General features: G+C 45.1%; 2 protein-coding genes across 3 annotated transcripts; one reads left to right on the top strand and one right to left on the bottom strand.

The window, feature by feature from the left end:
* Nucleotides 1–1,283: 1,283 nt before the first annotated feature.
* On the top strand, nt 1,284–12,261 carry DCDC2B (doublecortin domain containing 2B). The gene is made up of 11 exons (XM_067533802.1): nt 1,284–1,561; nt 3,221–3,278; nt 4,125–4,201; nt 5,754–5,885; nt 6,446–6,592; nt 7,911–7,950; nt 9,117–9,185; nt 9,416–9,605; nt 10,603–10,703; nt 11,334–11,393; nt 12,041–12,261. The coding sequence occupies exons 1-11, from the start codon at nt 1,284–1,286 to the stop codon at nt 12,116–12,118; spliced, it is 1,230 nt and encodes a 409-aa protein (XP_067389903.1). The 3' UTR covers nt 12,119–12,261.
* Nucleotides 11,907–18,315, bottom strand: TMEM234 (transmembrane protein 234). 2 transcript variants are annotated; one of them, XM_067533808.1, is made up of 5 exons: nt 18,254–18,315; nt 16,471–16,622; nt 15,865–15,931; nt 15,150–15,242; nt 11,907–13,972 (listed from the first exon to the last, which is right to left on the bottom strand). In XM_067533808.1, exons 1-5 carry the CDS (start codon nt 18,264–18,266, stop codon nt 13,896–13,898), a joined length of 402 nt encoding a protein of 133 aa, XP_067389909.1. In that variant the 5' UTR covers nt 18,267–18,315; the 3' UTR covers nt 11,907–13,895. The 2 variants fall into 2 exon arrangements, with proteins under 2 accessions (XP_067389909.1, XP_067389908.1); XM_067533807.1 differs by lacking the exon at nt 18,254–18,315 and adding an exon at nt 17,578–17,648.
* Between the last annotated feature and the right edge of the window lie 9 nt (nt 18,316–18,324).

Below are 18,324 nucleotides of genomic sequence, written 5' to 3'. Positions count from 1 at the left end.
GAAAGCTCTCCAGGTTGTAACCAGTTCACAATGTAAATAAAGCTCTTGGATGCATCCTTTAATCCATATCTCTCTTCCTGGCCAACTAACTTGACTCCATTTAGTACAGACTAGCCCTGTAAACATAAGGAGGGACACTTCAGAATTCGGAAGGGTCCAGCCAATGTAATCTTTGGAACTCTCTGGGCCAGATCCTAGTCCTGTTGAAGACAAACATGCTACTAACGTGAGCAGGATGAGGATTTGGCCCTCTTTGCTCAAGAACAGGAGAGGAGTTGAAATGTACAAACCTGGCTGTCACAGTTTGGTATTGCCACTCACTCTCTGCAGAGGAAAGGTTTGTGGAGACGGGCAAATCGGTAACTTTGGGAATGTTTGAGGAAACAGGTTGGTGTCTTGAATTTATGTTTTCAGGAGTGGAATAGAGAGGGGCTTACATTTACCCTGTGGTGCAAGGTGTTTAACTTCTTTCGAGTGGCTGTCATACGAGTTAAGAGGTGCTGTCTTGAATTGCTCTGTCTAGTCACCAAACTGGTCCACAGCAGTTCAAGCTTCCTATTAGCCTTGCTGCTATCCTTCTACCATAGGTACTTTTCTGGCCCCTGTTACCACAGGAAGTCTGTGGCAGAGCAGGGAATTGAAATGGGACTCTGATCATGCAGTAATGCCCAAACCATTGGACTATCCTTCCTCTCCTACTGGTCAGCAGGGTAGTTCAGTCTCCATAGTCCATTTTGATGGTAGCTAGGGAGCTAATTAATGCAAATGGTGCTGTTTGCTTTGTGATGCAAATGATTGTCAGCTAGGCACTGCATTGGGACCTGCCAAACTCATGTCACACAGGCCACTGAGCAATCATCAGAGAGTGACAACTTTCAGACACCACCACTTTGGGCTGGATTTGAATCCCCACTGTAGAGGTAATCAGCCCTTTCTGCTCTCCTGCACCATTCTGTCTCCTGATTTTGGAGCTGTGTTGAGCTGTGCGGGAGCTTTTGGTATTGTTTGTGTGTAGTAAGGAGAGGTACTGAGGAGCTGTTTGGTTCTCAGTTTGAGTGACTCAGTCTCCAGGCCAGCCCACAAAACTCCCTCCTCTTGCTGGGCCTGCAGCCATGGAAACAGCCAGTCCCTTTCAGAACACAGCTCTGAGAAGGGAGAGAGAGCACAAAGGCAGCCAGCCAGCCAGCAAAGGCTTGTGCTTAGCACAAGGGTTGGTAGGGTTTTCCTCTTCCAGCCTTTGCCCTGTCTCTCTCTGATCAGTGGGTGGACGTGGCCTGAGAGGAATGAGCTCCAGCACAACAGCCCTGGCCCCTCCGGCCAAGAACGTGATGGTGTATCGCAATGGGGACCCCTTCTTCCAGGGGAGGAAGTTTGTGGTGAACCAACGCCAGTTTCTGACCTTTGAAGCCTTTCTGAACGAGGTGACCAGCACTGTCCATGCCTCTGTGGCTGTGAGGAACATCTACACCCCCAGACAGGGCCACCGGGTCACTGGGCTGGAGGAGCTGCAGAATGGATGCCCATACGTGGCAGCTGGCTTTGAGAGGTTCAAAAGGCTAGAGTGAGTAGCTCAGATTGTTAACTTCAGCCCCGCGACTTGATAGGTGACCTCGGTACCTGTCCCCAGGTGGGTGTTGGGGAAGAAAGAGGTAACTGCAGCTGAAAACAGACAGCACTTCTCTGTCTGTCATGAGTTTGAGGCAGAGAGTGGAGAGAAATTGGGTACTGAGCCGGTGATGGAGTGTGTGAGAGAAATTCATGTGGTGTGTTGGTTTGCCGTAAGTATGGCTGACAGCGCTGAGCTTAGTCTCACCTTGTTTTGTCTGACAGCCAGCTCACCAAGGAGCTCACTGATCAGAGGACCCTATCCTGTGCTTATTGTATGTGCCTCTTCACCATGCATGCAAACCAATCTTTATCAAAGGAAAATCTTAGTGCAGCCAGTCAGATGTTAAATTATTTTATGCCACATAACTTGTGTCAGTAACTTAGGTTTTCACTTCCCATCAGATTTTCTGCCCTTAAAATTAAGGGGGGTGGGGGAGAGTTCAAGGCACATTAAATAATTTTATTACTCTGGATTTCAAAGAGCATGCAACAGTCAGCTGTGTGTTCGCCTGAAAAAGGGAAGGAAGAGCTCTCTCCATTCTTTTAATTGCTTCACTCGTTGGAATCAGTTGTGAATATTGTCAGATGTGTTGGCTGAGGCTGGAAATGTAAATCAAAGTGATCTTACTCTTATAAAGTGAGAGAAAACATCTGCAGAAAAATGTGTGCTCCGGCAGGATGTTGCAATGTGCTGTACTATGTGTTGGACACCCCTCTGTGTCTTGGGGAGCTCAGTGGGAGTTAGACGGGGCTCTGCTGTGGGCTTCCATCAAAAGTGTTTCTAGAAATGTCAGCCACAGATGCATTGTCCCAAATCTACCAGGTTTCTTAAGTTCTGCATGGAGCAGATACTTCTAAATGTGTATGCGTTTTTTAAATGCAGCCTAAAATATAGTGGGTCAGATTAATTCCTGGCATAACTCCTTTGGAGTCAGTGAAGTTTCGTGAGGGATGAATTTGGCTCAATAAGTAAACATTGTGGAGGAAACTGTCAAGCTATATTTATTGAGCAATGCTGGTCAATGCAGGAAGCCTTGGTCAATGTTTCGTTCAAGGGACAAAATATGATGTTCACCAAAACATGACGTTGGCACATGTGGTATCTGGAACTGCCTGTTTGGCTGAGACCTACTTAATTATAACAGTTAGTGTAGGATTCTGGAGGGCAGATGAGGAGAGAAGTGCAGAAGAAATGATAATTTACTGCTGATAAGCACTCGGGAAGTAGAGAATTGTAGATGCAGCTTGAATGGCTGCAGTGTGAATTTAGGCAACACTGTTATTGACTTCTACAAATACCTGTACACCAATCGGCTTAGAAGTGGCCAAACTAGTTAATACTGTTCCACTCCTTGCTGGTATTGACTTCTAAAACAGTAAACACTAGACATAATCATCTTGTGCTTGTTTTTAACTAATTACAAGCTAGAATGTTGTTCTTGTAGACTGATCATGCCGTAATTTCACTTCTATTCATTCTGATGAGACTTCTTAGAATAAGGTATTAAGTTTCTTATGTACAAATGAAGTTGGAGGGGGAGAAGTTCTCTCCATGTTAGGATGCTGGGGGCCAGAAGAGGTGTATGCTGTTAATTTTCTACATATTTTGCAGCTATTTGAACCCTGGAATGAAGCAGCTCAGTGGGAGCAGGAAAAAAAATGGCATGCAGGTGAGTCTGTGTGGGAAATAGGTAGTTGCCTTCCAATAGCAGCTGCTGGCATTGCTTGTTCACCTAGCCAGCAGAATGTAAGACTTGGTCAGGGATTAGGACACCCACCTGCTAGTAGCAGAGACTGTGAGAACTTTGTCAGGAATGACTTTCTACAAGGCCAGTTGTGTGTGTTTCCCTTCTTCTGACCACTCCCTACATGAGGGCTTGGTGGTGGCGGTGTGGGGGGGGGGGGCAATGTGAGATCTACCTGGGCATGTGACGTGCTTCACACAGTGACTAATGCTATAGAGAGTGCTCTCCTGCCAATCCCTTGGAAATGTCCACAGTTCATGAATAAGTCTGTCAGAACGAGCAGCTGGCTGCAGTGGAAATGGGCCATGGTTGTCCCCGCCATTTAAACTTTAATGGAACTGAGAAGGTCAACCGTAAACCGAACAGGGGAGGCAGATGAGCAGGAGAGAAGAAGTGGGTGGGGGTGACGGGAATAAATATGAATGCCTTGGAATGAAGACACTGAAAGTGCTTCAGGAGTCAATGGGACACCCCTGTGTGACTGCCAGCAGAACTGAGCCCATTGTTTACATTCCCTGGCCATCAATAGCACTCAGACTCGTACACAGACTTACCCTTGGTATGTTCCTGGCCTTGCCAACCCGTTTGTTGATGTGTGTGTGAAGAGGCTCTCCAGGACTTGCCTGACAACAAGCCCCACCTAGCAGCAATGAGACGTACAGCAAGTTAGGAAGTCCCACCTGGCAGGCAGCTGCTAAGCCCTGGGGAGGGCAGAGCCCTGGGAAGCTCTGCGTTTGAGTGACATTTGTGTCTGCTGAATCTGACCTCTAGATCCGCCCCGTTGCTCCCCAGAAGCTGAATGTGTCAGTGCGACAGCAGAAGCATGTCCAACTGCCCTGCATTATACAGTGAGTGCCTTTTGACTTTTCACTAAAGCTTCCCTTGGGGAGCAGAGGATCTTGGGAGGCTGGAGGCAGAGTCCTGGAGCTCAGAAACTGGGGGCAGATGGCTTTGGAGGGGTGTATTCCTGCCCTGGTCCCTCCAAGAGCTAATTGCTCTATCTATGCTTCCTTCATTGAGAGCAAGCTCCTCCCTGCCAGGACTGAGTCATTCTGTGGAAGTAAGGACCGCTCCTCTTCAATGATCAGCCCTTTATTGCTGGCCACATTCTGGCCCCTGCTCCTTTAGCCCTGGGTGGGATGAAACTTGCAACCTTATGTATGGATTGGTTTTCTCTGAGCACAGTCGTTTCAGCTCCTGAAGCAGAGCAAGCATGGAAAGCCCCATTAGTACAAGAGTTTCCTGGGCTTTTAACTGATTCGGATACTGATTTCGAGTGTAGCCACATTTTATTCAACTGGTTAATTCTGGATTTACAACAGTGTAAACTGAGACCGTAGTTTGGTCCAGTATATGAAGCACTGGCTGTGCCTATGGATTATTATAGGCTGTTAAATTCTTCTGAACCCAACGTGCTGTGCAATGGGATGATATCTCTTGACTGATTTGTGACACGCTAGCTGGAGCTCACACTATCTGTTACATCTGACTTCAAGAGTCTGGCATCATAGGCCATCGCCAGTCCATTCGAAGTGTTCCTGCTGAGGTCATAGCCCTTGTCTGTAGCTCTGCCCATGTCACTCCTCCGTTTTGAATCCCTCCACTGACTTCACCCATTTAAAGTTCAAGCCTCTTAGCCTCATCTTTGAGGCTCCTCACAACTCTGCCACTACCTACCCTGCTCTTGTTTCTCTTCTGCCGACTCTGCCAATGGTGCCAGCCTTTGTTTGCTCCGCCCACAAACATCTGTTCCTTCCATGCTGCCTCTTGAATTTGGGATGCTCTTCCCAAGGTGATCCATAAAGCCATCAGGCCCCAATCCCTTTTCAAAGCTCACTTCTTCCATGTCTCCAATTAAATATCCAGCTACTAATGGACTGGAGGGGGGGTTGTTAGCTGTCGTTGGTATGTATCTTTAAAAGAAAATTTAACATGTGCCCATGTAAACATTGTCCACGTTTTGATGGGTCTCCCTGTCACCCATCCTTCATATATTGTCTTTTCCTAGGGGTAAAGGTGAGATAAGTACATGTGGTGCTTTCCTTTATCATCGCCTTGTTCACTCTGCTCCTCCTGTTGTATGATACAACATATCAAACTTGTATCCTGTTCCTGTCTTTTCATCTGTGGTTGTCTTAGACTATAAACTCTGTGGGGAAAGGGACCATGTCATATGTTTGTATAACACTTAGACCGGATCCTGGCTGGGACCCTTCGGGTCTGCCATGACGCGCACAGTAATAATGAGCTGTCTATTTGTGTGGCTGCTGTACACTGACAGGCTTAGATGTGCAGAAAGTTCTAGAGGAATTGATTCTTTGTTCATGTGGGTTGTGTGTACAAATACAGCGGTCTGGGAACACAGGCTCATCACATATTTTTTTGGCCCCTTTATTGAAGTGTTTTCCGGAATGGGGATTTGCTGAGCCCCCCTTTCCGACTGCTGCTCTCCAAGAGCACCCTGCTGGAGTGGGACACCATCCTGGGCCTGCTGACGGAGAAAGCCAACCTGCGCAGTGGAGCTGTTCAAAAGTGGGTATCCATGAGGCACTACTGGCTTTTCCTTACCTTATGTCCATCTGGCCTATGTAGAGGGACACAGATTGTTTAGTGGTTAGCACAAGAGGACTGGGAGTCAGGACACCTGGGTTCTAATCCTGTTTCTGCCACTGATGTGCTGTTTGGCCCTGAGACTCAAGTTTTACTTTCTGTAAAATGGGGATAATACTTTACCTCTTAGGAGCTTGGTGAGGGTTAATGTTCATGATGCTCATGTGAGAAGAGCTATAAGCAAATCATTATCCTCCTTGTATTATGTCTTGTGTGTATGGGGTGGGAATCTTACTGAACAAATATCGTTTACACAGTAAATAACTTATGCTGAAGCACGCGGGACCACATTCACCATGGTGTAATAACTCCACATCACCAATGGTGAGCTTGGCCTATTTTCTGGCCTGTTTTTTATCATCTGCTCCCATTTTCTTGATCACAGGGCATACTTTCACATAAGCAGGATCTTTCCCAATGCTCCTCCCTCACGTGCCCCACTCCCATGTTTTTTCTAACCCCCTTGCTATCTTTTCTCAAAGACTCTGCCAGCTGGATGGAGCCCCCGTCTCCAGTGGCGAGGAGCTGGTGAACGGTGAATACTATGTGGCGGTAGGGGTGGAGAAGTACAAAAATCTGCCCTACTTTGAATTGCTGGTGCCTAAGAATTCTGTGCACTGGGCATTACGGTAGGTCGACAGGTACCTGTGGCCTAGAGATTGTGCTGTATGCTGGTCTTATGCCTAAAAATAACCTTTATATTTATGCATGGGAGTGAGGGGAAACAAGGGAACAAATGACTGTAGTTCTTCCTGTAACTTCATAATCTCTCCAGCCCTAGTTTTCAAAACTGACTATTGGGTGCCCAGTTTGAGACACCTAGGGGCCTGATTTTCAGAGCTGCTCAGCCACCTGTGACTCCAAAGCCTTAGGTGTCTCCAAGTGGGCACCTAAAACTTGAGATGCTCAAAATCTGCAGCCACCTTTGAAAAGTATGGCTGTACCGTACCCAAAATCATTTAAAAAAGAAATGCCGAAATGTTGAGCCAACTTTCAATGATGCTCTCCTGGTATGATTGCAACCTGGCAAAGCATGCATAAAGGCTCACTGGAAAGACAGGGAGCCAAAAAAACTCATCATCATCAACATCATTCCCCCAATCCCTTGGGCAGAAGTGTTTGTTGTTTGAACCTTGGAAACAACTTTAACAGCTTTTGTTGAGTTTGCATATCAAATTTCCCAACTTGAAATGGGAAATCTAAACACTTAAACAAATCCATTCCTTTTTTGTTATTAGCATTCTGTTGTGAGTGTCTGAGGCCTTGGATTAAGATAATCTGTTTTATGACAGAAGTTAGGGATACAGAATTGGTTTTTTTTAAAGCATTTTAGTGCCCGGGGCTGTTTAACATGTACAAACCACCCTATGAAATCCCCACGCTCAGAAACAGAAAAAGCAAGTAGGTGGGTTGAGTTTCCCAGCAGTCCTGTAGCAATGGCCAAAAAGCAGTTGTTTATTGGGAATAGCGGTAGATTCGGGAGATCTGGGATTGGCAATGGGATATAGAGTCTTTCACCTCTAGCATGGTGCTTCCAATCTAGCCTAGGTCAGCCGTGACTAAGAGCTTTTTTCTTTTAACCATCCGCTGGCTGTTTAGTGGCCTGTGTGAAATGAGTGATGGGTCCCAGTTCAGTTTAGAGTGAAACAGTCTTTGCAAGGATCACAGATTGTCATTCCTGCAGGCCGTCTTGGCAGAGAAGTCAAGGATTCAACAGATCATGGACACTCAGCTCCTTGCCCAGGGTACGGCTGAGGCACACTGGCTGGGGAGCCCCACGCTCTACCTGTTCTGAGAATAGAGAACCTCCAGGGCTGTCAATCTAACACCTTTCACCAGCGCTGCACGTCAGGGTGAATTTGTGCACGCGCATCCCAGGGACATGCACCCTGTCTCTTTGAATATGTTGGATCTTAACATGCTGAGATCCTGTTTTCTGTGTTTCAGGAACCATCCAAATAACAGGCGCAGGATCCGCAATCAGGGGGTAGGTAGCTCAGCCTGCATGGGCTGCTACGTTTACACTACCGACCAGCTGTCAAGCTGGTTTAGATGTAAATCTGTACGTAATGAACACATATAAGTGGATGCAGCAAAAAGCTGCTCCCAACACCAGTTCTGATGCAATATCCTGTGGATATGAGCAATGGGACCTGACTGGAAATGTCCATCTTCGCTTCATTTCTCTATGCTGTTCTCAACTGCCCCTGTGAAGGCATCCTACCTGCCTGCTTTTTATATTATAATAACTGGCTAAGTTTGTGAGGCCTTTACATTCAACTCAATGGCATTTTTCTGTGTCGACATTCCAGCCTTAATGATCCCTCTCATTTTAGCTTTGCCTCTGTCCCAACTGAGTTTAAAATGTTGACAATCCTGAACAGGAGAGAGAAGATTAAAAGAAAGACAGAATAAGAATGGTGGGGGAATGGGAAGGGCAGGGAAAAGGAATGGGGAGCCCTGGCTCGAGGGAAGAATGGGGTCGCGCACACAATCTCTGCTGGGGGGACAAAGTGGAGGGAGGGTGCAAGGGAGTCCCTGAAATAGAGGGCGATAGGAGGGTGGCACAGGGGGAGAATGGAGAGATGCAAGGAGTGCCTGGCTTGTGCACTGAGTTCAGCCTATAGAAGCAACGAAGCCGGCAGACCCCTAGTATGTGGCTTTTATAGCGCACTTCTTGTTAGCAGATCCTAGTGTTTTGCAAAGATGCATTCTCTCCATCCAACAGACGTTGCTCTTCGGCAGGCCTTAAACACCCCCTTCTTTCTTCATTTTGTGAACCTGATGTGTTCTTCAGATCTCATTTTCGGATGGCCCTGGTTGTGGCACCCTTTCCTTTGGTATGCCAATGATCAGCAGGAGACATTTGTGTAGCCAGTGACCATCTGGTTCCCCCTTCTGCTACGTGGTGCCCCGTAGAGCTGGCTTGCAAATTTTGGGCTCATGCCACTTCATGGTCAGTAAAGGCAGCTGTTCTGAGAATCCATCTTGGAAAGGACAGGAGAGAGTCCTAGTGTCAGTAGGGAGTGGTTACCTCAGCTGGGCACTCCACTGAAAACTGTAATTGTCCCAGAAATTCCAGGTTGCTGTGTCCTTTTCTAGGGGTGTCTGTCTGGTTACATTTGTTGAAACAGTTCTTGTTCTTGTTCTCAGTTTGGTAAACGCTATGCTACCTCCCAGGATAGAGCTAGTGACTCGGCCCTCATCGATCCACCTCAACAGGTAATGAATACAGCAAGCCACTGGGGGTGACCTACTATAGTTAAACTGCAGAGCAGTTTGCATTAAAACCTTGTTCTCAGGACTGGTATCCTGCCAGTGTGTCTGAGGTGTGCTGGGAGGGCCATATTAGGCAGATGGCCCAGTGTCTCTATAGTAGTGCTATAGAATCAGTCTCACAAGCCCTAGATTAAGAAACAAACTAAAGGCGTTATTATGATTGTTAATTTCAGACAGATTATCGCAGGGTGCAGTCCACAGGAGTGGCAAAGAAAGACGAGACCCCTGTTCCTTCTCCAGCAGTGCACAGACAAGCCAGGAAATATCCACACAAAGAGGAAGAGTCTGTTTTCCATGCTAATCCTGTCCGTGCAGGGCAAAACAGGAAGAACAGTAGGAACATGCAACACTGGCCTGAGCAAGGTAAAGAACATCACTATGGATGCTTTGGAATGATGGGGAATGGCCTTAATTTGATGCGAAGGGAGCAGTCTGTCTAACTCTGAGTTGCTAAAGAGAAACAGTCGCCCGTGCATCTCCTAACTGCTGTTGTAATTCCACTCCTTCCTCTCCTCAACAAATACCCCAAGGAGGAGGCTTTCCTGAGACCTGAGCTGTAGTGAAGCTGAGATACTGAACTCTGTCTGGAGTTGCACCCCACTATATTTGTTGGCGCAATAATTAAAGAGCATCAAAGGTGAAAAGCAAATGTGTGTCTGAACTAGTAGTAACCCAGGGAAGGAACTGTGGTGGATGTGGAGCTGCTCTGTAATAACTTCTGAATCCTGTATGTTGACCTGGTTATTTGGATGTTTATTGTGTGACTATATTGGTTTAGTTTAATAGGCAGCTGTAAGGAAAACAAGGAGGAAGAAAACATAGTGGCTCAAGATAAGGCACCCTGTAGTAAACACCTGCGGGTTGTTGAGACTATTCCAGGATTGGAAAAGGCCTGGGAATTAGAGAACAAAAGCACTATGGCAGTTTAAAACAGGATTCTCCCCCCTCTCAGGAGGGAGAGGTAGTTGTTGGGGAGCTGTTTGGGGAAACCTGACTGACACAGGCTCCTCTGGGGTGTCAGAAGTAGTTAGGCCTGCCTAGGTTAACCTCAGGGGATGGTAAGTGAGTAGGTAAGATAGAGAAAAATTTGAAAAAATCAATCTAAGTCCTTTATTCCTATTGTTAAACTTAAACAATACTTTGGTTTAAGAAGGCTGTATGATCACTCTCTTCACCATGGGCCACAAACTCTCGAAAGAGAGAAGTGCAGGTACCAAACCCAGTCGGACCTGCTGGGTAAGCATGGCGGGTGCCCCAGAAACACTAGACTAGACCTAGCCCATCCTTTAGATTGAGCTGCACTAAGCCACAGCTAGTGTCTGTGATACCATCTTAAGATCTTTTTTTCTCCTCACAAAAGAGGGAAGTGTTTATAAAGTGAAAGACGCGAGGAAGGAGTTGCGAGGTGCCCGGGAAGTAGTGGAGGATGAATACACAAAGATGGAGCTACCCATTGATCAGGTAAGAGGTGTAACTCTGGTAAATTACTGAAAGGTTCTTTCTCTCCTGAGTTACTAAGTGTGCAGGAGCCCATGGCCACTGCTGTGGGAGACAAGTAGTTCCCACTGGGGTCCGTGAGAGTTATTTGTATCTTGCAGGAGAACCAGGTCCCAGGAAACCGGCTTTTTAGGGAAACTGTCTCTTCAAAACTTCTCTTAAATGTCGAGAAACAAATCCTTACAGAGCTATCCAAGACTCCTCTCTGCAGTACAAGCTATGTAATGGTAAATGCTGGAATCTGAGAATCCATTAGATGAAATAATAGTCTAGCAAAGTCCTAAGTCACTTCTTCAGTTTCATCACTTGTTTTAAGTCAAATTCTCTTAGCTATTTTATTGGTGCAACCACAATTTCCTTCTTCAGTATGTGTGAAAGTTGAAATAACCACAAGGGGGAATTTCTGATGCCAGAGTACAATTGCATTTATTTCAGCTGTTGCGCATTTGTAGACATTCTCTTGGAGATTTTTTGTGTGACCAGAGAAAGATGGCTTTTCTCCAGAGCTATGAGTCTCACAGTTCTCCAACACAGTGGAGACTTAGAGATAACATAGGTTTCCCCTGATTTTTTGTCATTTTCTCTCTTCTCCAGAGAGCTGCAGAGACGGTGGAAGAGGAAGTTATACCAAAAAACATGACTCCTTACAGCGAGGTACTGCTAAACAGTCGTTAATGCATTTCATCCCGTTGCATGTCATGTGATTCACAAATCTGCCCAGTTAAGAGACTGCTCCTATTCCCTTTTAAGTCCAAGTTTTACCTTTGCTCTTAAATAGAAGCAGTTCCTAGTGAAAGTCAGAATTACCTAATGGAGCATTCTGGTCTCCGCAAGGACCCAAATTCACCCATTCTTTATTAACTTCACAGGCTGGGGCACATGCTGATGTTGCAGTAGTAGTAGCAGTTGGCATTTCATCCACAGACCTCAAACTGCTGTACAAACACTTATTAAGCACTGGAATAAATTGCCCAGGGAGGCTGTGGAATCTCCATCATTGGAGATTTTTAAGAGTAGGTTGGACAGACACCTATCAGGGATGGTCTAGATAATGCTGGTCTGCCTTGTGTGTAGGTACCTTCCAGTCCTACAATTCTGTGATTCTATGATTATTTGAGCCTCATAGCCTTCCTGTGCGGTAGATAAGATAACTAGATTGAGGCACACAGAAGTCCAAGGTCTCATAGATGGGAACAGAACCCAGAAATTCTTAATCCCAGATCCTGGCTGTAATCACTATACAACACCACCTTAGTTACATTACAAGTCACTTGTATTATTTTGTCTTTCAATGGGAAAAGGTTGGGAACACTGACAGATCACGGAAGGCCCCGAAAATGAGAAATTACGTCAGTGACTCAGAGGAGGAAGAGAATTGAAAGAGTAATTTTTCTTTGACCATGTGAAGCTCTGAAGAGTTTATGAAGTGACTCTGATGAAATGGAGACCATTAGATTGACTTTCTGGGCAGTGGTGGATAACAAAAGCACGTGGATTTCAGATTCATGTAACACCACAAACTTTGGACAAATTTAAGGATTTTTTAAAATGCTTGTTAAACAGTAGAATGCCTCCATTATCTGGGCTTTGGAAACAGGCTTCAGGTAAACAATGAGTCAGATACATACATAATATATTTTTAAAAATATAAATTTAACAAACTTTTCTTTCTTCCTTGGGGAAGGTGTTTGGGGAAGAAGATGGGAAATGGTTGGGCCTACAATTTTAAATTTCAACAGTCAAGGAGCTGGTTTGTATCTAAAGTGGAGAGAAGGAATTAATTTTTACTGTATAGAATAACTTTTACTCTTCTAAAATGTTTGCCAGGAAACATGCTCCATGTCACAAACACCTTTTTAAAAACTTTCACAGCTGTTCTTTGCTCAGTGCTGATTTGCTAGAGCTGGGCAAATTTCTTTCCACAAATAATAAATTTGCCAAAAAATGTATTTGGGGGAATGGGTAGGAGGAGGGACACCAAAGCTATTAGCAAATTTGACGAATAATTTCAACTAAAACTGTTTTTTGGTTAGAAAAAACAAAAGGAATCACAAGCACTCACCACTAATCAGTTAAATCTTGTCTTCTGTTTTGGTTAGAAATGAGCTGATTTTGGAAACAGCCCATTCCTGCACCTCTTTGTAGTACTATGCCAAAGGGGAGAGTCCCATTTGGATATTAGAGGTGGTATTGCCTGAGTATAGTGAGAAATCTGTGAAGTTGGTGTGTTTTATAACCTTTTCATGCAAACTTTCATCCCCACCCTCCCATGAAATGGGAGGTCTTCCAAACACCTCCGCAGCTGAGAGACTAGCTGGGTTCACAATTAAGTAGAAAGTTTCAATCCAGGAAGGGACTCTGGCTCAGAGCATTTGATGATGATGTATTGTCCAGTCAGTGCTGAAGAGCTTACAGTCTTAAGAGGCAAACACCAAAGAAAAGACATTCTGGGAAAACCCAGAAGGAGATAAGAAAGAACCTTTTAGTTTATTTGGTCTTTGTGCTCTAGAAATATTGTGATGCAGCAATTAGAGTATAGGTGGGAGTCTTAGTGCTGTAGCTACCTCGAAATAAGCTTGGTGAACAATTTTCTGCTGTACTGTGTCAAATATTCCCCTAATTAATATAATTTGTTTTCATATTTTAAAATGTACTTTCCAGTGATGAGACGACCCTTCAACTCTGCAACCCAGTTGCTGACTTTTTTTTATATAGTAAACTCTGATTCCAAAGCCCTCACTGTGAGGGTGGGAATATTAACATGTCAATAATGGGATGTGTAATAAACGGAGATTACACCGTGGGCTTCCATGAGCGTGGAAGTTTGGGAGACATAGGAGAGGAGAGGAAGATCAGGTCACTAATTTTTTGCATGGGGTTCTATGCCTAAAATAAGTATTGGGGGCTCAAATCTCAAATATTACAGGCTTAGTGCCACAAAAGAAGAAATCAACCTTGAAAAGGCAAAGAGACTCCAACTACTGTTTTCAGAAACCTTCTTTAGGTATCAAAATTCACCCTTCCATGTTGCCTTGGCTCTAGTCTAGACCACACCACTGGCTGCTGATTTCGGTCCAGAGAGACAGGGATGCCTATCCCCAAGCAAGGGCATTATCGTCTGCACATTCCTTTCTTCTTCCACTCTCACAGTATTTGTCACTGCTGCTCGTTCGTAGAACCAGCAATACATAGAGCAACTCCCAGGATAGTAAGCAGCATTCCTCCCATGGCTCCTAAGGAGACAGGACATACAAAAATGGGAGGAATCACAAGCACTCACCACTAATCAATTAAGTCTTGTCCTCTGTTCAAATGCTACAGTAATGGTGTGGTCTGAATAGCTAGATAGAGAGGATCAGAACCAAGCTAGTTCCAGATGAATTTCGGTAGCGTTGTTAATAGCAGGTCCTGAGACGCTTTTCCTCACATCTGCACAGAGATTTTGTCTATTATCTATGCTATAAAACTGCTATTGACAGTATAGCAGATGTGTGTAGTAGGCTAGAGCATAATGCTTAGGAAAAAAGTCCTTAGCTGCTTTAGTCAGGGAAACCTTGTTAATTCTGTGCTAACAATAGCTGTGTTTTAAATACAAATGTAGTTATTAGCATGGGGCGATGGAGCTGGCCCTCATGCCAATCCATTACAAATGCTCTCAAGCTTGCAGCCATTTTATGAAGTTATCTAGTGTCACTGTGGACTAAGGGAGGGGATGAGGAAGAACAATCTTCATTGGTATTTTAGGTGTTTATAGAACATCCCTTTCTTGTCCTAGAGGGATGTTCACCAGTTCTGTTCTGCTCACACGTCTTTACTGTGTAAAGGCCTGAACCTGTGAGGTATGAGTACCCTTAACTCCCATGGACTTGAACTGTGCAGGACTACTCTAAATCTACAAATCTCAACAATAATCCTAGAAAGCTGAATATGCTCTAATTGGAACAAAACGTCATCACATTTTCAATTTACTTAGTTTCTTCCCTCCCCTAAACCATTCACAGGACAACTTGCTTACCTTCTGCAGCTTACCAACAGTGTAGTTCCTTAACATAAAAATATTAAGTTACTACAAGCAGAGTTCAAGTAAAGATGTCCAGAACCTAGTTTCAAATCTCTCAGTGAGACAACAGTAACTGATGATCTCACACACACTCATGCTATCTCACATCCATCCATGAGAAGGACTAGTCCGATCAGCACTCTGTACATATCTAGAGGAGAGGTCTTCACTAAATCCATCCCCAACGATAAGATGAACTATTTAACTAATCATACACTTTGCCCCTAGAATTACATGATCTAGCTACAGATCACACCAAACCATGATAGCCTAGACATTCAAGGTATGGAGCTGAATGCCAAGTGGTGTGCAGAACACATACACAAGGATTGCACTGATGAGAGACTTACTTTTACCTCCAAAGTCTTCCCCAAGAATCTTCCCAGTTACCATTGTGACTATCAAAGCCATAGAGTTACAGAGAGGCACTGCAAGGGACAGGTCTGAAATTGAATAGGGAATGTTAACATGTTACCTGGAACTTAATTAGATATAGTCAGCGAGGTCTTTACAGAAATGCAGTTTAAAAACTAAATCTTGTAAAAATCATTTTCTTGTCACCAGTGCAAAACTGCTGTTATTGTGATATGTGCAGGCTTGGAAGGATTCGATTTTTATTGGTAAATATCGATAAAGGTTGATTTTTATCGTACACACAAACCAACAGAAAAATATTTCCATTGATAATCAGAAATTTACAGATAGGGTAAAGTGAGAAAAATGCTGCTTGAGATCTTATTATACTTCAAGGATATTTACTTTGTATATTTGGACATGTGATGTGACAATTTGTGTTTTAATGATTATAATGATTTAATTTATTGCATCTCAATGTCTGTCATTAAATAATTGGCTGATCTCTCATAATTTCCTGCAACTGTGAAAAATTAAATCAATAAAAATAAAAAAAAGCTTAATAAATGTTTATGTCAAAATAAAAATAACTATCACATTCTGCCAAGCCTAGATATGTGTAATTGATTTCTTGGCAGGGCCACAGAACTTATCAAAGATAAAATTGTCTATCCAGCCCCACTACATTGAAATGTAATAGCAAGGACTAACCTGTGGTTGCCAATGTGAGATAGTAGACTATTGATCCACACTGGTTAAACAGAAATGGCACCATGTACTGCAAGAAAAACACAACATATTCAGGCACTGCACGTGTAATGACCATGTACACAACATGAATGGTACGCGTGGAAGTGAAGCTAGTTGTTAGAGTAGGGGATAAGGAGCCAGGACTCATTAGTTCTATTCCTCACTTGGGAATGAAGTTTTGACTAGCAGTTAACTTACAGGGGCTCTGTTTGTGGTTCTGCTACTGACTCCTTGTGTGAATTTGGGTCAGTCACATGACTTCTCAGTTTCTTAGTCAGTAAAAGAGAGAACACTTTTTCACAGGAATAATGTGTGTGTGATTAACTGTGTGTAAAGTGCTCTGAAATCCTCAGGGGAAAAGTGGTAGCCAGCATATGCAAGCTAAATGGAATATCACAAAGGATAAAAATCAAATTTCCAATAAAACTGTCAAGCCCAGAGCAGATATCATTAAATGATCAAGAAAATTAATGTTAAAGCCAGATTAAGCCACAGACATTTGACCCAATCTCCAGTGAGGAGACCCCCTTGACACCCCCTGAAATGGGTTGGAGGGGATTCTAATACCTTGTAATTGAGGCACAGGAATTTCATCTCTGCAAGCAGCTGCAGCACCCGGTTCCCCTGCTTCACCTTCTCCAGTCCCTCTGTCCCTGTCTTCAAAAATGGGTTCGTGCCTCCCCACAGAATAGCTACTAGGAGCAGCGCAGACACTTCCCCTACAACACAATCACAAATCCCCCCAGTTCAGGGATTATTTGTGTCCTGTAATATGAGTTTCTCACTTTAGTTCTTACATTACCCAACTCCACAGCTGCACGTAGTGCAGAGTGGAACTTGCCACTTGCTCTGAGACTAGTCTCGTGTTCTGAACATCAATCCTGTGCCTGCCACTGTGACCATCACAAATTCTTTCACTCCCCCCCCTTCCGTGTTAAAAGCCCAATTGTGTAAGGTGCTGAGCAACCAGAACTCCCATTCTGCCCTCTTTCTTACCCTTACTGCTCCTTTTACCTCCATGCACTCTCACTTGCTTGCCACAGTCAGTCCTTATGTGCAAACCATCAAATCCTTCTTTAAACCCCAGTTCTTCCACAAAGCCTCCTATCCAATGATCTTGCCAACCAACTTCTCACAAAAGAACTGTTGTCCCCAGCATGGTATTTGTCTGAGGATAACTGCAAGCTCCTAGTGCAAGGACTTTTACTTACTATGTCTTCCATAACGCACCAAGTACATTTAGTGCATAACAGTTATTAATAGAGTGTTATTGAGTAAATAACAATCAACCTTAACTATGTTGTTACCAGCACCAGTATAATATATGCAACCCAATCATCATGTTTGGAAAGCACAAAAGGAGATGTTAGAAAGCTCTGAGCGTTTATGGTACATTATATACTAGAATAGCGCAAAATACTAAAACAGTCCTGTTTGAATGCTGCTTACAGTGCAATATTTTGTAATAAACGTTACTATGTAATGTTATACTGTGTGCTGCAATTTTTTTCTGTCAATTTATTATTGTGGATTATGCCAGTCCATGAAAGCAGGTAAAATAAACAAACGGAGAAAGTTGGGCTCGACACTGGTTTATGGGTCTTGTTAGCAGTTTGCTGTGGCCCAGTCAGTGCAGGCTTGAGGTGCGTTGGCAGCGAGGACAAATCACTTTACATTTTTTGGCACTCCGTCCATGCCAGCAGCCTGGAACCATGAGACATTTGTGCTTTGGACGACAGCCCGGGCCGCAGAATGGGGTGCGCAAAAGGCATCGAGCAGCTTTAAAAAACCTGGCTCCATCACGGTGCCCTTTAAAGGTGACGTCCCGGGAGGCAGCTGCTGTCTAATGCCGTCACTAGCTCCAATGAACTGGCCGTGTTTGTGCGTACAAGGTCGGTGAAGCGACTGTCCGAGGGCCGCCTGTGGCCCCATTACCCATGGGAGGCCTGGTCAACCCACATGGTGGCGGCTGCCTGCTCCTCCCTTCCTACATGGAGCCCCCCGCAACCATCCTCTTCCTGCACCCCAACACTGAGAGCACCCTGAACCTCCCCTCTTCCACCGGGGGACCCCCAACTACGGAAACCCCCCTCCCCAGTGCCCCACACCACGGGCCCTTCTAGCTTCCCCGGCGCCCCACTGCGGGACTCGCCCTGGTCCCTGCGCCCCACCCTTCCCCCAGCTACGGGAACCCCCTCCCGCTGTGCCCGCCCTGGGGGGACGCCCTCCCTCCCTCCCTCCGTACCACCCCCTCCTCCTGTGCCCCGGCTACGGGAGCCCCCGCTGCCCCTGGGGACCCGAGCACTGTCTGGCCGTGGCGGCGACCCCGGACCGGAAGCAGGAAACTCACCCGCCGAAGCCATAGCGGCTCCGGTCCGGTCGACTTCCGGCCTGGCCGCGCGCCCCCTGACCCGGAAGTGG

Source organism: Emydura macquarii, unplaced genomic scaffold (assembly GCF_026122565.2).
Source record: "Emydura macquarii macquarii isolate MOO-44397 ecotype Brisbane River unplaced genomic scaffold, CSIRO-AGI_Emac_v2 contig_3348, whole genome shotgun sequence".
Classification (NCBI taxonomy): Eukaryota; Metazoa; Chordata; order Testudines; family Chelidae; genus Emydura; species Emydura macquarii.
The sequence above is the reverse complement of the archived record's forward strand: the minus strand, read 5'-3'. Positions and strand labels throughout refer to the sequence as shown.